The following is a 19,311-nucleotide window of genomic DNA, read 5'->3' on the forward strand; positions in this document are numbered from 1 at the left end:
AAAAGAAAAGCTTCAGAATAGAACTTGGGAGGAAAAAAGGACAAAAGGGAAAGGAAATCAAGATCTGTTATTGGTATTTGAATACGTTTATTGTGACAAGAATGCTGTTATAAATATTCATAAGCAAAGACCATCTCTTTTATCTAGGAATCGTTGAAGATTCCAAATTGGAAGCATACAGCTTTTGTAAAAAATCTGCCACCGTTCCTGCTTTGAGAATAAGCATCTATTGTTTAAATTTCTACTAACATTATAAATGGTCACAGCACATGCCACTTGATATAATCCAAACTAAAATGTTAGATTTCCCAGTGGGCTGTCCATCTCCACCACAACCTCCCTTCGCTCATCTTCCTGAAATGGCACACTATCCTTGGTAAGCAACTCTATGTAGATTGCTGGGGAGGGAAAAGTATTAACTTGATGACAGCATCAGCTGCAGTTCTTTCTCAAGTCAAGCAGACAACAGTTTTCAGGGCCTGCTAGTAAGAAGCACCCACAGTGATTTTAATTGACACTCAACTCTTTCAACTCCACCTAGACAAGTAATCTATAGATAATGCAGAAAAGAGGTTGGGGGAGGGGTAACTTTTTCAATATTTTATTGTATTTTCTTAAATATCCTTTCTGGAATTTTCAGAAACAAAACATAAAAAAAATTATATACTTTATTACAAATGGTAAACTCAGAGTGCTCCAAATCTCTTATTTACAAACAAGGCTGGGCAGGACACCCAAACAAACAAACATGAATAACTTACAAAGGCATGAAGCTGTTTATTGACAGTAATCAGCTTTCATCAAATTAAAAAATATATATATGTACATACACAGTTATGGAAGGCAGGCCAGAAAGAGCTCATCTGCAGGCTGGGCCTCGCTCTCACAAACCTCCCTCCCGCCTCCCCTCCCCCACCCCCTTTGTGTTCTTAAGGAGTACTACAGAAGCGATCTACAGTCTCTATTGCAGTTTGCAACCCCCTCCCCCACCCCACCCCTTTAATACTGAATGAGATCGAATGTTAGGTCCATGCAGTTCTTGGTCAACGTTAAAGAAAAGTCTAACGTTCTGTTTGCGCGGGGACAGCCCGTCCGCAAACCCGGGCAGCCCGCGAGCGGCCGTTCCCTGGCTCCTCGCCAAGGGAGGGCGCGCCAAGTCCTTCCCACTCGTGCACACTGGGGGCGCCGTCAGGACGCAACCCAGTCCAACTTGGATACCCTTGGCTTTAGTCCTCGGACACTTTTGTTTTTTTCTCTGTTTCTCTCTCGCAACTTGTCAAGTTCTCAAATCTGTCTCTCTGTGTTATTTATATTTTTTCTCCGTTGCCCCTCAGCCCCCGACAGTCTCGCCTCAAAACGTTTGCAACTGCTGCGTTAGCATGAGTTGGCACCCGCTGTTAACGTGGTTCATGACTTTTTGTTTAAGCTGGGCCACCTGTTCCCTGAGCATATTGGCGGTGGACGCCAGCTCCGAGTTCTGCGCTTTCAAGGTTTTCACTTTTTCCTCCAGCCGCGCGATCCTCTCCAGCTTCCTTTTCCGGCACTTGGAAGCAGCGATGCGGTTCCTCATGCGCTTCCTCTCCGCCTTGATCCGCTCCTGGGACTCCATGTCGATGGGGGACAGGGGCGGCGTTTCCCCGGGCATCTCGGGCACCGTCTGCGGCTCTTCCTTCAGGGCCTGCAGCCGCGGGTGCTGCACGGGTATCTGCTGGGGCAGGTGGTGCGGCGGCTGCGGTGGTTGCTGCTGCTGCTGCTGGGGCTGCGCGGGAAAGGCCAGGCCAGCCGCGCCGTAGGAGGGCGCCCCGCCGCCGCTGCTCAGCGCGCCGGGGTTGAAGTTGCTGAGGTTGGCGTAGACCGGCGGCTCGCTGTGCAGGCTGGCGCTGAAGCCGCCGCTGCCGCTGCCGCCCGCCACCGAGGCCACCGCCGGGGCCACCAGGCCCGCCCCGCTGACCGGCTGCGCCGCCGACGTGACGCTGGGCAGCGTGTTCTGGCTGTGCAGTTCGGCCAGGGCGCGCACGAAGCCCTCGGCGAATCCCTCCTGCTCGTCCGTCACGTTCTTGGGGCACAGGAACTGGGTGGGGGTCGGCGTGGTGGTGATATGCCCGTTGCTGGACTGTATGATCAGGCGCTCCAGCTCGGGCGACGCCAGCTTGAGCAGCCCAACGTCGGGCGAGGTGAGGAGGTCGGAGTTCTTGGCCCGGAGGTGCGGCTTCAGGCTGCCCACCGGGTCGGCCAGATTCAGGGTCATGCTCTGCTTCAGAATCTTGGGGTTACTGTAGCCGTAGGCGCCGCTCTCAGACTGGAGGAACGAGGCGTTGAGGGCATCGTCGTAGAAGGTCGTTTCCATCTTTGCAGTCATAGAACAGTCCGTCACTTCGCGTGGGCTTAGTTTAAGCTGCGCGCAGAAGTTTCGGGGCCGCAACAGCGCGCTGGCAAGCGGGGGACACCCGCGCCTCCCCGGGCAGTGAGCAAGGAAAGTTTCTGGAAGAGCGCGCGCCCCCGCCGGCTGGCAGCCCCCGCCCCCGGCGCCCTCCTCACCAGCTCGGTCCGGGGGATCGCAGGGTTAAGACGCCGCCCGCGCTCTTACTTGTCCGCTCGCGCGCGCCGCCCGGCTTTGAAAAGTCGCGGTCACTCACGGAGCTCTCTCGAGCGCAGCGGTTCCTCAGAGCCCGCGGACGAACTCGCTTCCCGGTGATAGCAGGGAGCGCGGACCCCGCGTTTGCCTGCCGGCGGCGGGTGTCCGCCGCCCCGACTCGGAAGACTGTCCCCTCCTCCGCTGAGAGGGGGAGGGGGCGCCCGGCAGCCGCGGCTCGCGCTCGCCCAAGTTCAGCAACCGGTGCGAGCGAAGCGGAGCGCACGTCCTCCTCTCTCCGCCGCCTCTTTTTCTTCACCGCCGCCGCGGCAGCTTCGGGCGGAGGCAAGATTTGCAAAAGTTCGTTCCGGGACCCGGCGGCCACTTGTCTCCTGTCTTCCTGGCCGGGAAAGTTCTTGCCGCTGCAGCCGCTCTCCGGACTTCCCCGGGCGGACAGTGGCCGCTCTCCGCGCTGTCAGCAGCGCCCGCGCAGCGGGGCTCTCCGCCTGGGGGCGGCTGGCGAAGGGGCTCTCCCGGCGCTCCCCAAAACACCAGGCCGGGAGCCACAAGCGCTAGCTCCGGGCAGTTGGAGAGAAATTGGAAAATAGGATTTGCTGTCCTTCTCGACTGACTGTGCCTGTCTGCCTGCCTGCGTCCGCGCACCTCCACTCCCGCCTCGCAGCTTCAGCCACACTCAGTGCAACTCTGAGCCCTTATCCAGCCGGAGCGCAACACTTATCTGCTACCAGTCAACCCCTAAAAATAGCCCATGATGTCACCCCAAGGCCTTCCCATTGGCTCGCGTCGCTCTCAGGGGGGCGGGCCCACCCGTCGCCATGGAGACCCCACCCTAGAAGATTCTTCTCTGGGCCCGCGGAGGCTCACGGGATGAGGTAATGCTCCGTTGCCCTCCTACAGTTGGGCCCTTCTTTCTCCTCCTCCCCCCAACCCGCTCCGCGCGACTCGCGCCCCTCTCTTCCCCCTCCCTCCCCGACGCGTCTTTCCCGGCCCGCCCGGTGCATTGTGGGCTGACGTCTTGGGGTTTGACTGTCTAGTGACGGTGGCTGCCGCGAGCCGGGCGGACTCCGGCGCTCCCAGCCTCTGAGGGAAGTGGGCTGAAGTTTAGGGCTCGGATGGGAATGCCAGGGATGCTAGGACCCAGGAGGCCAGGGGAACCGAGCCAGGTGTCTGGGGCCGAGGGCGCGGGGCGGGTGGTATTTCCCCACTTGGGGGTTCGATGTCACCCGCGGGCACTTCGCCGCCGCTCGGGGCGGGCCGGGCCCGTTGAGCGCCTGGGTTCCTGGCCCCCCCGCACTTCCGGGGGGCGGGAGCACCGCCCTTAAGGTGGCTCTGTTAAGTCCCCTGTGGGGGCGAGTGAAAGTGGCTTTTAAATTTGGGGGCAGTTCGTGAGAGTCGGCCCCCCACGTTGAGAATGCCCTGAAGTTTGTCTCCTGGTCAAGTTCAGTAGCGACTGTCTGGCTCTGTCTGGAAGTCCAGTGATTTGCATTGCTTGAAACTGGGTGTTCGGCTAAGTCCCCTCCGCACTCCCACCTCACCCTCCCGACCGTGGGAGAAAGGGTGCGGGGGTTCGCATCTTTGCCTCGGAAAGGTTTCTTACAGGAGGTGGATTTAAGGGGCAACTCGGCGTCTAGTTTGAACGAGCGTTTGGAGAATCCGAAACTCGGGGAACCCCGGTGATAGTCTACTCTCCGCCCCCGCACAACATGCATAGACACACCGCACATCACATGTACACACAAACACACACACACGCACACGCCACTCCTCCCGCCCCGATTTGCTTCCGGGAAAACAAGTCCGAGAGCAGCAGACACTTGCCAAAAGTCACGCAGCGAGTGAGTAGAATAAAGATTTAAAATTTCTCCGCTCCCGGCTGGGGGGTGGGCCCATATCCTGTGTAGCCTCTAGGAAGCGCTAGACCCATGTAAGTGGTTCCTTTTCAGTGGTGGTTATTCTTCTCCTCCCCCAACCCCGCGCCCCTTAGGGACGAAAGTGTACGGTGGAAAGAATACCGAAGTCTGGAGTCGTGGGTTCTCTCCTGGCCAACGCTGCCGCAATGTGAAGGGAGCGAATCAGAGAACTTCCCTGAGTTTCTTCATCTGCAAGTGGGGCTGGTGAGACCCACCTCATAGGCCTGGCTTAGTGTAGAGTCATTGTCTCCAGGGCTAGGAGGTGGTCACCAACAGCCCCCTTCCCTGCCCTTGGTCAGAGCTTCCGGAGCGTCCATGGAATGCCAGGATATGAGTGTGACTTGGCAGGAACAGGTGGATTTAACCTGTGAGGAGGGTGAGGGAGGAAAGGGTCAGAACTCAGCTCCTTCCAGGGTTTTCTCCAGGACCGTGGTTTGACGTTGGACCTGCAGCAGTTTATGTCCCTAGGTCCTAATTCTGGCTTTTCAGCTTCTGAGCTTGCATAGCCCGGAGCTTTAAGGTATTTGTGGCTTTGAGAGTTGAGATTCAGCAGCCCAGCAGCAGCTGGTGTTAGGGACATCTTGACAGCTTTCCTTTACTTCCTTTACTTGCCCCTCATTCCCTCCTGCAGCAGGGAAAACAGTGGCTACTGTCAGCCAGGTAGTGCGGTGGGGGTGGGGAATACAGCGATGACAAGATCTAGTTACTTTTCTCCAGGAAGGAACATTTTCCCCTATATTGTTGCCCTGAATCATTTTCTTTTGTAATCAGGGAGATGCTGTTTTTTTTTTTTTAAATAATAGTTTTAATGATAACAGTAATAAAAATGGATGTCATGTAATAAACACCTACTATCAACCAGGCCTTCACCAGAGCAATTTATATATGCTGTTTCTCCCCCACAACTATCTTGAGCTACATATAATATATTATTATCCAGATTTAATATATGAGGAACTAGGCCCAGAGACTTTTAAGTATCCTGCTCAGGTCACACAGGCAGCTGGAAATTGACTTCAGGTGTTTGTTACATTCCCTTTTTATATCTTCTCTGCTATGGGAGACTTTCTTGTAAAGTATTGATTGTCTGCAGAGGAAACGGTGTTTAGCTGGTGCGATGGAAGAAATTGTCTTGCCCAGTTCTCTGTAGCTCCTTTCAAAGCCTCCTTTCAGAGCTCCTGTATTTAGAAATTTCAAAACTTAGGACATTATGTAAATATATATCTTTTGCCTAAGGGTTCTGTGTGTTCCTCTCTGCCTTATGTGGTTTAGTAGGCTGATTTTCTCCTTATGTTAAGAAATAGCATATTTCATCCAAAAAATAACAGATCTTTTCATGTTAACGCCCTTGCTTGGAAGCCTTCACTGGCTTCCCCTCACAACCAGGAGAGGGTTCAGATGCCTTTGTGTGGGAGGGGGCCTTTCACAGCCTAGCTCCTGCTCTCCAGCCCCATCCCTCACTCCTAGGATCAGGAAAGCCTGGGCTCTGCTGCCTCAACAAACAACCCTACCATCTCAGTGGCTTATCCCAGTAAGTTTGTTTCTTCTCATGCCATGTCCCCACTGTGAGTCTGCAGGGGGGTTTCATTCACCATGGGCTTGGGCTGAAGAAGGCTTTCTCTTGATGCATAAGTCTCCATACTGTCTCCGCTGGGTGGAGGGGAGGCAGCAGATCATTCACTGGCTCTCAGAGCATCCACCTGGAAGTGACACACTGCACTCCTGCTCACGGATCCTTGGCCAGAGCCAGTCACGTGGCCTTGCCTGACTTTAAAGCTCTGTAATCCTGCCAAGTGTCTTGAAGGAAGAGAGCCAGGAATATTTGGGGAATAATACTAATGACTCGGACAGTCTCCCTTTCTGTTCACCAAATGTTTGGCTTACTGTCCTCCCTCAGGCAGAATTCCCTCACACTCTCCTCAAGGGGGTTGACCCTGCAGACCTATCTAGTCACAGTATATCGAGCTCACTTTCCAGGTAGTGGGTGATACGCAGTAGACTCTATATTGGCTCCAGATGTGCCTCTTCATCCAAAGGCAAGATGTCTGCCCAACACACCCTCAGGGTGTAACAGTGGGACAGAAAGGATAACTGCAATGGATACACCAAAGTGAAGGAAGGGGGCACCACTGTGGACATTAATCCACAGAGCAGACATGTTGCCCATCCCACACCTCACCCAACACCCTGAGCAGACCTGGATTCTGTTCCCTAAGTGTGGCCACGCTGGCCATTATTTTCCTTGACCCCTGGCCTTGTACTCTGAGACTCTTCCTTCTCTACATATAAAGCAGGCATAGGGAATAGGTTTTAAAGTCAGCTTTTAAAACTAGGGATAGATGTGGGGGAATACAATCTCCTTTAATCCAGGCTGATGTTCTTCTGGCAGTGTAGCTCTCCCCACAATGTACGTTTCTTATCTATTTGATTCCAGGCTTTCTATGTGCTAGTGGCTGCAGGCAGTTCTTTTCTAGACAAGCATCGATGGTTTCCATGTTTCTTTGCTTTCTTGCTGTTGTGGCTGCTAATATCTATCTCATTCATCTCATTCTCATATTCTCTCTCTGTTTCTCTGTCTTTCTGTCTCTCTCTCCTGACTTGGTTTTCAGTGCTTTGGGCTTATTGGGCTTAGGTGGGAGAGCCTTAGTTTTCCTTCCTTTTCCAGAGCCCCTTTCTCTAATTGAAAGATATGCTGAGTAACATCTTAATTTATCCAGAAGTTTTAACAATAGGTTTAAGGCCATACCTTTAACTTTAGCCATACTTCAGGGTTGTTTTTCATTGGCCTTTTCTTGCTGAAAACCTTCCTTAATTTTATATTTTACTAGTTGAGATGGAGAAACAATACCTTCCTCTAACCCTTCATATCGCTGAATTTATAGTTTGCCTGCACTCTTATTCCTGCTTACAAACTGGCCAAATCTTCTCTGCGCTCACCTCGTTTTTGTAATGTTTCTAAGTGCATCCAGCAGCAACCAACACATGCTGCTAACATTTTGTTTTACAACCTCTTGCTTTAGTTCATTAGGTTCATGATATGCCTTCTAGATTATCACAGTTCACCAAATAGATCACCATCCTTTTACCGTCTGACAACAGAGTTCTTAATTACTGCCCTCTAAACAGTTCAATCATTGTTGTTATTACATTACCCTGTGTCTAGGTGCCAGTTTTTATGTTTGTCAGGATAGGCTAGATTTGCCACCATAATAATCCCAATATCTCAGTGGCTTAATGAAACAATTTTATTTCTTGCTCGTACTACTTGTTCAAGTTCAGACGGGCTTTTCTCAATATACTCACTCAAAGAGAGTCTGAAGGTTTCATCTTGAAACATGTGTGCTTCTACAATCACCCAATCCCCTAAACAGGAAAAAGAAAGCAAGTTGAATTTCTATTGGCTTTAAAAGTTGCCTCCAAGAAATGATATATGTTACTTGTGTTCATATAATGTTGGCTAAAAACTAGTCATGTGACCTTGTCTTACTTAAAAGGTTCAGGGAAGTGCAATCCTACTATGTGCTTGGAAGTTAAGAGCTGGAAATGCACGTGTTTATATAGGCCAGGTTATGCTATGGTAGCGATGCAAAAATCTGACCCAGTGACAACCACAGAATTATTCCTCACTCCTGCTGCATGCCCATTATGGGCTGGCCATGTCTCTGCTTCACGTACATCATCTTTGCTCTGGGACCTTTTCTGAAACATTGCTGAATGTCGTGGCGGAGAGGGAAGAACATGGTGCTTTAAAGTTTCTGCTGCAAGCAGTTCACGTGGCCAAGCCTGTTGTCTGTGGGGAGGGGCAGTATTTGCAAATAGTAATACCATCTACCACACCCTACCACATTCCTCCCATTCCATAGTCTCAGCTACCCTAAACATTTTCCATACCTCTAACATTTTCCTGGTTTTCCATTTATTGTATTTATTTATTCCATTTATTTATTATTTTTTTCATTTATTAAATTCCATTTATTATAAAATATCCCTAATCAAAATGCTATCTGGCCAACTCCTACTCATCCTTCAAGACCCTGCTCAAATAATTGCTCCCTCTGAAGCTTGCTTCCACCCTCAAATAGTTATTATCTTCTTTGCCTCACCTCATTCGGTACACACCTGAAGCTGCGAATGTGCCTCATGTATTCTGCTTATAACCCTGACTCCAAATACAGGAACTGTGTCTTACTCATTTTTTGTGTTTCCAATGCTTAATTCAGGGTCTGGCACATGGAAGGAGAGAAGGTGCTCAGTAAATGCTTACTGATGGTTTTCTTAAAAACAGTCTTTTCTATACTGGTATTTGATGTCTTAGTCAGTAAAGAATCTGCTTGCAATGCAGAAGACCCGGGTTTGATCCCTGGGTTGGGAAGATCCTCTGGAGAAGGGAATGGCAACCCACTCCAGTATTCTTGCCTGGAGAATCCCATGGACAGAGGAGCCTGGCAGGCTATAGTCCATGGGATTGCAAAGAGTTGGACATGACTGAGCGACTAACACTAATACACACATTCTGGGATTAAGGGGGTATTTTAATAGTCAAATAGCAACAGTAACTTGTTTTAATACTTAAAATTTGGAACATGTCAAATTCCCCCGCTGAACCCTCCCTAAGCATATGCTATTGGACTTGGGATAAAATCCAGATTCTTTACTTTGCCTATAAGATCCTACATGATCTGAGCTATCCTACCTCATCAGTCTGACGTAACTTGTACCTATCCCCTCACTATTCTGCAGCTACACTGGCTGTGATTGTATCAGTCAAGATAGCCTAGTAATGCTCCAGTAAAAAACAACTCCAGATCTTAGTGACAAAAAAGTTATATTTCTTCTTTGTTCCGCATCTGTCAAGGGTTGTCAGGAACTCTGATCATTTTGCTTTCCTCTGGGATCCAGGAGGTACTTTCAGGAACATTATAGATCTCATGGTAGAGGGAAAGGGAGCTTTGAAGGACTTTGTGTGTGTGTTAGTCACTCAGTCATGTCTGACTCTTTGTGACCCCTTGGACTGTAGCCTATCAGGCTCCCTAAAGGGCTTTAGCCAGGCAATTAGGTACATTTTCCAGGAGATGTCACATGACACTTCTTACAATTCTTTGGCTAAAACAAGTCTAGCCACAAGGGGACCAGGAAATGCAATCCTATTTGCCTGGAAGGCAGCGAGCTAAAAGTATCAGTCCTAATAACTCCCACACTGGACTTCTTCTGTTCCGCAAACAAGACAGTTTCTTGCCTAAGAACCTTTATATGCACCCTCCCACCTCTTCCCTGTTCCTTGGTCAACTTCTGTTTCTTTAGAGGTTACCTTAAATGACACTTAAGGAGGCTTTCTTTCATACTGTACGCCAACACCTATGCCAATCTAAATTAGGTCCCCCTCTTATGCTTTTTCATAAGTCTCTATGTTTTTTATAGAAGTTCAGGAGTGTGATAAATCACACCTCTTTCTTTCTCTCCCAAGTTCAGAACCAGCTGAAAGTTAGATACAGGAATCAGATGAATGGGGATTGCAATGTCCACTTGATAGCTGATATGGGCTGGATTGGAGGGCATGGCAGACGTAATGGATTTCCTCATGTTTCACCCTGAATTAAACTTACCCACTGCTTTCTGGCAAAGGCGGGCAGTTGCAAAGTGAAGGTGAAATTAAAAGTCGCTCAGTTGTGTCTGACTCTTTGAGACCCCATGGACTATACAGTCCATGCATTCTCTAGGCAAGAATACTGTAGTGGGTAGCCTTTCTTTTCTCCAGGGAATCTTCCCAAACCAGGGATTGAAACCAGGCCTCCTGCATTGCAGGCCTTTTCCAAATGGACATTGACGGTGTGCATCCTGTAGACAAATCCATTCTGAGAAGAGAGAAAAGTGGCTGGGATGAGCATGCTGTTGTACACACCATCCCCCTGACTGTGATGTCTTTTCAGCACTCAGAACACCTAAAAACTTTTTAAAAATTAATTTATTTTAACTGGAGACTAATTACTTTATAATATTGTGGGTTTTGCCATACATTGACATGAATCAGCCACAGATGCACGTGTGTCCCCCATCCTGAACCCACTTCCCACCTCCCTCCCCGTCCCATCCCTCTGGGTTGTCCCAGTGCACGAGCTTTGAGTGCCCTGTTTCATGCATTGAACTTGGACTGGTCTTCTATTTCACATAAGGCAATATACATGTTTCAGTGCTATTCTCTCAAGTCATCCCACCCTCGCCTTCTCCCACAGAGTCCAAAAGTCTGTTCTTTTCATCTGTGTCTCTTTTGCTGTCTCATGTATAGGATCGTCATTACCATCTTTCTAAATTCCATATATATGTGTTAATATTGGTGTATTGGTGTTTTTCTTTCTGGCTTACTTCACTCTGTTTAATAGGCTCCAGTTTCATCCACCTCATTAGAACTGATTCAAATGTGTTCTTTTAAATAGCTGAGTAATATTCCATTGTGTATATGTACCACAGCTTTCTTATCCATTCATTTGCCAATGGACATCTAGGTTGCTTCCATGTCCTAGCTATTGTAAACAGTGCTGCAGTGAACATTGGGGTACACGTGTCTCTTTCAATTCTGGTTTCCTCGGTGTGTATGCCCAGCAGTGGGATTGCTGGGTCGTATGGCAGTTCTATTTCCAGTTTTTTTAAGGAATCTCCACACTGTTCTCCATAGTGGCTGTACTACTTTGCATCCCCACCAACAGTGTAAGAGGGTTCCCTTTTCTCCATACCCTCTCCAGCATTTATTGTTTGTAGACTTCTTGATAGCAGCCATTCTGACTGGTGTGAGATGGTACCTCATTGTCATTTTGATTTGCATTTCTCTGACAATGAGTGATGTTGAGCATCTTTTTCATGTGTTTGTTAGCTATCTGTATGTCTTCTTTGAAGAAATGTCTGTTTAGTTCTTTGGCCCATTTTTTTATTGGGTTGTTTATTTTTCTGGTATTGAGCTGCATGAGCTGCTTGTATATTTTGGAGATTAATTCTTCATCAGTTTCATTTGCTAATATTTTCTTCCATTATGAAGGCTGTCTTTTCATCTTGCTTATAGTTTTCCTTCGTTGTGCAAAAGCTTTTAAGTTTAATTAGGTCCCATTTGCTTATTTTTGCTTTTATTTCCATTACTGTGGCAGGTGGGTCAGAGAGGATCTTGCTCTGATTTATGTCAGAGAGTGTTTTGCCTATAAAACTCCTCTAGGAATTTTATAGTTTCTGGTCTTATGTTTAGATCTTTGATCCATTTGGAGTTTCTTTTTGTGTATGGTGTTAGAAAGTGTTCTAGTTTTATTCTTTTACAGGTGGTTGACCAGTTTTCCCAACACCACCTTTTAAAAATATTGTCTTTTCTCCATTGTAAATTTTTGCCTCTTTTGTCAAAGATAAGGTGTCCATAGGTGCGTGGATTTATCTCTGGGCTTTCTATTTTGTTCCATTGATCTATATTTCTGTCATTGAGAATACCTACAAACTTAAGGGGTCATAAAGTAACAAGGGCCCTTAAAGCCACCTTCCAAGTCCTGCCCTTTTCCCAAAGCAGGAATCCCTTTGAAAGCATCATCTCTGCTCAAATCATTCTAGGGATCCTCAGAGCTGGGGCCTGATAAGTCTACTGAATACTGCTGATAGGACCTCATTGGGGACATTGTGGACATAAAATTGTGATCAATCCGTGAGATCTCAGAGAAGGTCAGCCAAATGGTAAGCAGCTCAAATATATGTTCAGTGGAGAAGAATTGAAGGAACTCAGAATATTTAACCAGGGGAAGGAATAAAAGACCTTGAGACCATGTAGAGAAGTCTCCAAATGGTTGTGCAGCTATCACATGGGGAAGTTAACATACTGTAGGTTTTGAGATCAGAGCGAGGATAATAACTAGCAGTTACAGAGGAAAACTCTGCTGTAATTAAGGAAGAACTTTCTGAAGTTATAGCTATTTATCAATGTGATAGTTGCTTTTAAAGTAGAATGGAAAATTATCTACTCAGTACTATTTGCTGCTTACTATGTACCAGACTCAATACTGGTTTCAGTTCAGTTCAGTTGCTCAGTCATGTCCAACTCTTTGTGACCCCATGAACTGCAGCAGGCCAGGCCTCCCTGTCCATCACCAACTGTCAGAGCCTATCCAAACTCATGTCCGTTGAGTCGGTGATGCCATCCAGCCATCTCATCCTGTCGTCCCCTTCTCCTTCTGCCCTCAATCTTTCCCAGCATCAGAGTCTTTTCAAATGAGCTAGCTCTTCGCATCAGGTGGCTAAAGTATTGGAGTTTCAGCTTCAACATCAGTCCTTCCAATGAACACCCAGGACTGATCTCCTTCAGGATGGACTGGTTAGATCTTGCAGTCCAGCGGACTCTCAAGAGTCTTCTCCAACAACACAATTCAAAAGCATCAATTCTTCGGCACTCAGATTTCTTTATAGTCCAACTCTCACCTCCATACATGACTACTGGAAAACCATAGCCTTGACTAGAAGGACCTTTGTTGGCAAAATAATGTCTCTGCTTTTTAATATGCTATCTAGGTTGGTCATAACTTTCCTTCCAAGGAGTAGTTCAGTTCAGTTCAGTCGCTCAGTCGTGTCCGACTCTTTATGACCCCATGAATCACAGCACGCCAGGCCTCCCTGTCCATCACCAACTCCCGGAGTTCACTCAGATTCACGTTCATCAAGTCAGTGATGCCGTCCAGCCATCTCATCCTCTGTCATCCCTTTCTCCTCCTGCCCCCAATCCCTCCCAGCATCAGAGTCTTTTCCAATGATGAGTCAACTCTTCCCATGAGGTGGCCAAAGTATTGGAGTTTCAGCTTTAGCATCATTCCTTCCAAAGAAATCCCAGGGTTGATCTCCTTCAGAATGGACTGGTTGGATCTTCTTGCAGTCCCACGGACTCTCAAGAGTCTTCTCCAACACCACAGTTCAAAAGCATCAATTTTTCGGCGCTCAGCTTTCTTCACAGTCCAACTCTCACATCTACACATGACTACTGGAAAAACCATAGTCTTGACTTGGTCGGCAAAGTAATGTCTCTGCTTTTGAATATACTATCTAGGTTGTCATAACTTTTCTTCCCAGGAGTAAGCGTCTTTTTTAGTGCCTGATGAACTATGGAATGAGGTTTGTGACATTGTACAGGAGACAGGGATCAAGACCATCCCCATGTAAAAGAAATGCAAAAAAGCAAAATGGCTGTCTGGGGAGGCCTTACAAATAGCTGTGAAAACAAGAGAAGTGAAAAGCAAACGAGAAAAGGAAAGATATAAGCATCTGAATGCAGAGTTCCAAAGAATAGCAAGAAGAGATAAGAAAGCCTTCTTCAGCGATCAGTGCAAAGAAATAGAGGAAAAGAACAGAATGGGAAAGACTAGAGATCTCTTCAAGAAAATTAGAGATACCAAGGGAACATTTCATGCAAAGATGGGCTCGATAAAGGACAGAAATGGTCTGGACCTAACAGAAGCAGAAGATATTAAGAAGAGGTGGCAAGAATACACGGAAGAACTGTGCAAAAAAAGATCTTCACAACCCGGATACTCATGATGATGTGATCACTCATCTAGAGCCAGACATCTTGGAATGTGAAGTCAAGTGGGCCTTAGAAAGCATCACTATGAACAAAGCTAGTGGAGGTGATGGAATTCCAGTTGAGCTATTTCAAATCCAAGGAGTAAGTGTCTTTTAATTTCATGGCTGCAATCACCATCTGCAGTGATTTTGGAGCCCCCCAAAATAAAGTCTGACACTTTCCACTGTTTCCCCATCTATTTCCCATGAAGTGATGGGACCAGATGCCATGATCTTAGTTTTCTGAATGTTGAGCTTTAAGCCAACTTTTTCACTCTCCTCTTTCACTTGCATCAAGAGGCTTTTTAGTTCCTCTTCACTTTCTGCCATAAGGGTGGTGTTATCTGCATATCTGAGGTTATTGATATTTCTTCCAGCAATCTTTATTCCAGCTTGTGCTTCTTCCAGCCCAGCGTTTCTCATAATGTACTCTGCATATAAGTTAAATAAGCAGGGTGACAATATACAGCCTTGATGTACTCCTTTTCCTATTTGGAACCAGTCTTTTGTTCCATGTCCAGTTCTAACTGTTGCTTCCTGACCTGCATACAGGTTTCTCAAGAGGCAGTGACTTTGACACTGTGATCCACACAGTCAAAGGCTTTGGCATAGTCAATAAAGCAGAGATAGATGTTTTTCTGAAATTCTCTTGCTTTTTCAATGATCCAGCAGATGTTGGCAATACTGGTTTAGTGTATGATAATTCCTAATGAGCTTTTAGTAACCTATAGTATTCAAGTTATTCTTATTTATTTTCAAAATTTATAAAAACCTTTTAAAATATTCTCTTTTAGAATTTGGAAGAGGTCATCAGTATTAGCGGAGAAGGCAATGGCAACCCACTCCAGTACTCTTGCCTGGAAAATCCCATGGACGAAGGAGCCTGGTAGGCTGCAGTCCATGGGGTCGCTAAGAGTTGGGCACAACTGAGCGACTTTACTTTCACTTTTCACTTTAATGCATTGGAGAAGGAAATGGCAACCCACTCCAGTGTTCTTGCCTGGAGAATCCCAGGGACGGGGGAGCCTGGTGGGCTGCCATCTATGGGGTCACACAGAGTCGGACATGACTGAAGCGACTTAGCAGCAGCAGCAGCAGCAGCAGCAGCAGCAGCAGTAGTATTAGTGGCTTTGTTTCTCAGTTCTGGAACTGACCACCCCCTTTTTTTTTTTCTTTCAAAATGTTAAAACCTGAGATGATATTTTCTCATGTTAAATATTAGTTATATGGACATTCTTCTATCAAAACAAGTGTTTTTAATGTCTATAAGTCAAAATTACCTGTACTTGGGATCACTTATGGCTGGATACTCCTGGGAATTCCCTGGTGGTCCAGCAGCTAAGACTCTGCACTCCTAATGCTGGGGGCCCAGATTCAATCTCTGGTCAGGAAACTATATCCCACATACTGTAACTAAGACATAGCTCAGCCAAATAAATTTTAAAACTACAGTTAAATCTTAAAAGGCTAGATACTCTCTTACTATTTGTGGAAGAACTACAGAGTTTTTCCAAAACTCCTTTTACAGCTCAGCCACATTTCCCAGCCTCCTTTGTAATTAGGTGTGGCCATGTGGCTGAGCTTAAACCAGTGCAAAAGAGGTGAATGTGATGTGTGCCACTTACAGACCTGGCTCATCTCTCCGTATCTTCTGGTTCAATGTCAGGTTCGAAGAGAAGGGCAGAGCCATAGGTAAAAGGAGCCTGGATCATGAATGACCACATGGAAGATTAATTGCCCACTGGCTAAGTTTTTTTTTTTTTTTTGCGCTGGACTTTTCCTGAATGAGAAATCAACTTAAGTGTTGAAACACTGAGATTTTTGGAGTATATATGTTAAAGCTGCTAGTGTCTTCTTATTCCAACTTGTGCTGTAAGATGCCCTCCAAGAGAGAAGAAACATGGAACTGAAGTTAGGGATTTTGTTTCACCCTTTCTTGTTTAAAGAGAATCAGTGGAGGAAGCAGAAATAAAAGACACAGCACTTAATTACACACTGATGCTTCCTTTTTGCTCATGTTTTCTTCCCAACTGATTTATAAATTTAATGAAACATGTTGCTTTGTTTCTTGTATATTTAATCTTTTGGTGGATATTTACTGAGCAATTCCAGGTGCTTTGGGGATTTCAGAAGAAACACAGGTAGCACGAATTATTAAATGTTATTCATTATTCAACAGTTTTTGAGAGTTCACTATGAGCTAGCCACTAGTCACGGTACCTGCCCATAAATTGGGGTATAGCAAGGAAAATAGAAATAAAGAGGCAAGACTAGTTGAGCATGACAGTGCTGTGAGAAAGAAGGACAGGATCTTCTAGGATGCACACGGACGGGACATCTGCGGGGGTGGCAGTCAGAGAATTGTCCTCTATTAAGGTAGTGAATATGTTGAGACCATGAGGATGAGTAGGATTAGCCAGAAGAGGAGACAGTGGAGACAGGAAGAGTATTTTAGGAAGAGCAAATGCGCGCACAAAGGCCTAGATATGGGCTTGAAGATGGGGGTGTGTTTGGAGGGACCAGAAGGTGAGCTGAAAAGGAAGCATGGAGAAGATGAGCACGAGAGGAGGAACTCTTAATTTATGTATGCACGTACTTGATAAATGCAGGCGGAAGACCTTGTACTTTATGTATTTTGTTTTTGTTGTTCAGTCACTAAATCCTGTCGGATTCGTTGTGACTCCATGGACTGCAGCACACCAGGCTTCCCTGTCCTTCGCTATCTCCTAGAGTTTGCTCAAACTCATGTCCATTGATTCAGTGATGGCATCCAACCATCTCATCCTCTTTTGCCCCCCTTCTCTTCCTGCCCTCAATCTTTTCCAGCATCAGGGTCTTTTCCAGTGAATCAGCTGTTCACATCAGGTGGCCAAAGGATTGGAGCTTCAGCTTCAGCATCAGTCCTTCCAGTGAATATTCAGGGTTGATTTCCTTTAGGACTGACTGATTTGATCTCCTTGCTGTCCAAGGGACTCTCAAGAGTCTTCTCTAGCACCACAGTTCAAAAGCATCAATTCTTCAGCACTATGCCTTCTTTATGGTCCAATTCTACTTCCATACGTGACTACTGGAAAAACCATAGCTATGGTTTTTCTATAGCTTTTGGACTATATGGACCTTTTGCTGGCAAAGTGATATCTCTGCTTTTTAATGTGCTATCTAGATTTGTCATAGCTTTTCTTCCAAGAAGCAAGCATCTTTTAATTTAATGGCTACAGTCACCATCTGCAATGATTTTGGAGCCCAAGAAAATAAAGTATGTCACTGTTTCCATTGTTTCCCCATCTATTTGCCATGAAGTGATGGGAAACGATGCCATGATCTTCGTTTTCTGAATGTTGAGTTTTAAGCCAGCTTTTTCCACTTTCCTCTTTCACTCTCATTAAGAAGCTCTTTAGTTGTCTTTGCTTTCTGCCATTAGGGTGGTGTCATCTGCATATCTGAGGTTGTTGATATTTCTCCCAACAGTCTTGATTCCAGCTTGTGCTTCATCCAGCTCAGCATCTTGCATGATGTAGTCTTCATATAAGTTAAATAAGCAGAGTGACAGTATACAACCTTGACATACTCCTTTTCCAATTTTGAACCAGTCTGTTGTTCCATGTTCAGTTCTAACTGTTGCTTCTTAACCTGCATACAAGTTTCTCAGGAGGAGGGTAAGGTGATCTGGTATTCCCATCTCTTGAAGAATTTTCTACCAGTTGTGATCCACACAGTCAAAGGCTTTAGCACAGTCAGTGAAACAGAAATAGATGTTTTTCTGGAATTCCTTTGCTTTTTCTATGATCCAGCAGATATTGGCAATTTGATCTTTGGTTCCTCTGACTTTTCTAAATCCAGCTTGTACATCTGGAAGTTCTTTCTTCACATACTGTTGAAGCCCAGATTGAAGGAGTTTGAGCATTACCTTGCTAGCAAGTGAAATGAGCACAATTGTGTGAACAGTGTATGCATTTACCTAGAAGAAAATATGGCTGATTTACCATCAAGATGTCAACATTTGTGGTATTTGAGTAATTTCTATTTTTCCCCTTATGTTTCACTGTTTGTTTTAAAACTGTATATAGTAAACATATGTTACATTAGGAATTTTGAAACTGAAGAGTTTATTTTCTCCTTAGTTGTGACTGCACTTGCTGTACATCATCGGATCCTCAGAGCAGTTGTCTGAGCAAGGTGAGGTCCAGAACTGATGCACAGTGGTGCTGGAATTGGCTTTCCTCCGGTTCCATTCAGTCTACTTCCTCTCCATTTCGTCTGCCTCCCTGGCCATTATCCAAGTACTGAGGATGGCTTTTTGTGGAACTACTGACTTTAGTGGTATGTTGCATGTTCTTGTGTATGTTGTTTGCAACTTAGAGAAATTGGATCCACATTCTTATGATCCTGACTGACGTAAGAGGCTCGCCACATGCAAAAAATGGTTCTCCACCTACTATGTCATCAGACCTCTCATTTCTGTGCTGCTCTCATGTCCTTTGCATAGTCATTTGGCAGCAGGGGAGAGGGCTATGGATAATTTTAAAGAATGAAGTTAGGGAGGAAATAGTTTCTTATTATCCCATCAACCCACATCTTGATTGACTAACATGTTGCTGCTTGGTCAAACCAGTGACAGTGAACACCCAAACATTTGAAAGTCTTGAAACACTGTATTAACATTGTCTAGATTATATTGTGGCAACACACAACCCCCCTTCCCAGATCTCAGAGCTTGAAACAGCATGAGTTTAATTGATGTGCATATTACCTATCCATCCTCACTTAGGGCTTAGCTCTTTATTCAGAGACCTTGGGTGAGGAAGTGGCTCCTGGATGAGATGTTGCTGGTTTGTGTCACAGGGAAGGGAGAGCTGCCACCAGGGTAGTTCTTAAAGCCTTGCCCACAGTCACTTCCTCTCTGAGTGGTCATAGTGTGTCACAGGGCTGATGAGGAAGAGCAGCCAGTGTTTTGACACCTTCTTAGCTCTCTGAATCTTAGCTTCTGTATCTATAAAATGGAAATAAGTAAAACAATCATTCAAACTGTGGAATATTGTATAGCCATTGTAAAAAATGAATAGTTGCCCTTAAAAAAAAATGAGTTGACCTGGAGAAAAGCCCATAATATAGTGTTATAGAAAGCAAGTTATACAGTAATGTGTATAACTAGGTCTCATTTTTGCATAAATTAAAAACCCTATATCTGAGCATATTTGTTTACATGAAAGTATTAATAAAAGCAGCAAATGTTTAAGGAAT

The 19,311-nt window shown here is 45.9% G+C and overlaps 1 protein-coding gene and 1 long non-coding RNA gene across 2 annotated transcripts in view; one reads left to right on the forward strand and one right to left on the reverse strand.

The window, feature by feature from the left end:
• Positions 1–585: 585 nt before the first annotated feature.
• On the reverse strand, positions 586–3,279 carry JUN (Jun proto-oncogene, AP-1 transcription factor subunit). The gene has a single exon (XM_004002020.5). It carries the CDS (start codon positions 2,357–2,359, stop codon positions 1,352–1,354), a length of 1,008 nt encoding a protein of 335 aa, XP_004002069.2. The 5' UTR covers positions 2,360–3,279; the 3' UTR covers positions 586–1,351.
• Positions 3,280–4,372: 1,093 nt separating this feature from the next.
• Positions 4,373–19,311, forward strand: part of LOC106990843 (uncharacterized) — a 37,721-nt gene continuing 22,782 nt past the window's right edge. Inside the window, exons 1-2 of the long non-coding RNA XR_001433726.4 lie at positions 4,373–4,428; positions 18,192–18,390. This is a non-coding gene — a long non-coding RNA (uncharacterized LOC106990843). The remainder of the gene's footprint in view (positions 4,429–18,191; positions 18,391–19,311) is intronic.

This window comes from Ovis aries, chromosome 1 (genome assembly GCF_016772045.2).
Source record: "Ovis aries strain OAR_USU_Benz2616 breed Rambouillet chromosome 1, ARS-UI_Ramb_v3.0, whole genome shotgun sequence".
In the NCBI taxonomy this organism is placed as follows: Eukaryota; Metazoa; Chordata; class Mammalia; order Artiodactyla; family Bovidae; genus Ovis; species Ovis aries.

Coding starts and splice junctions, on each gene's coding strand:
- JUN (XM_004002020.5), bottom strand. CDS start 2,359: ATGACTGCAAAGATGGAAACGACCTTCTACGACGATGCCCTCAACGCC.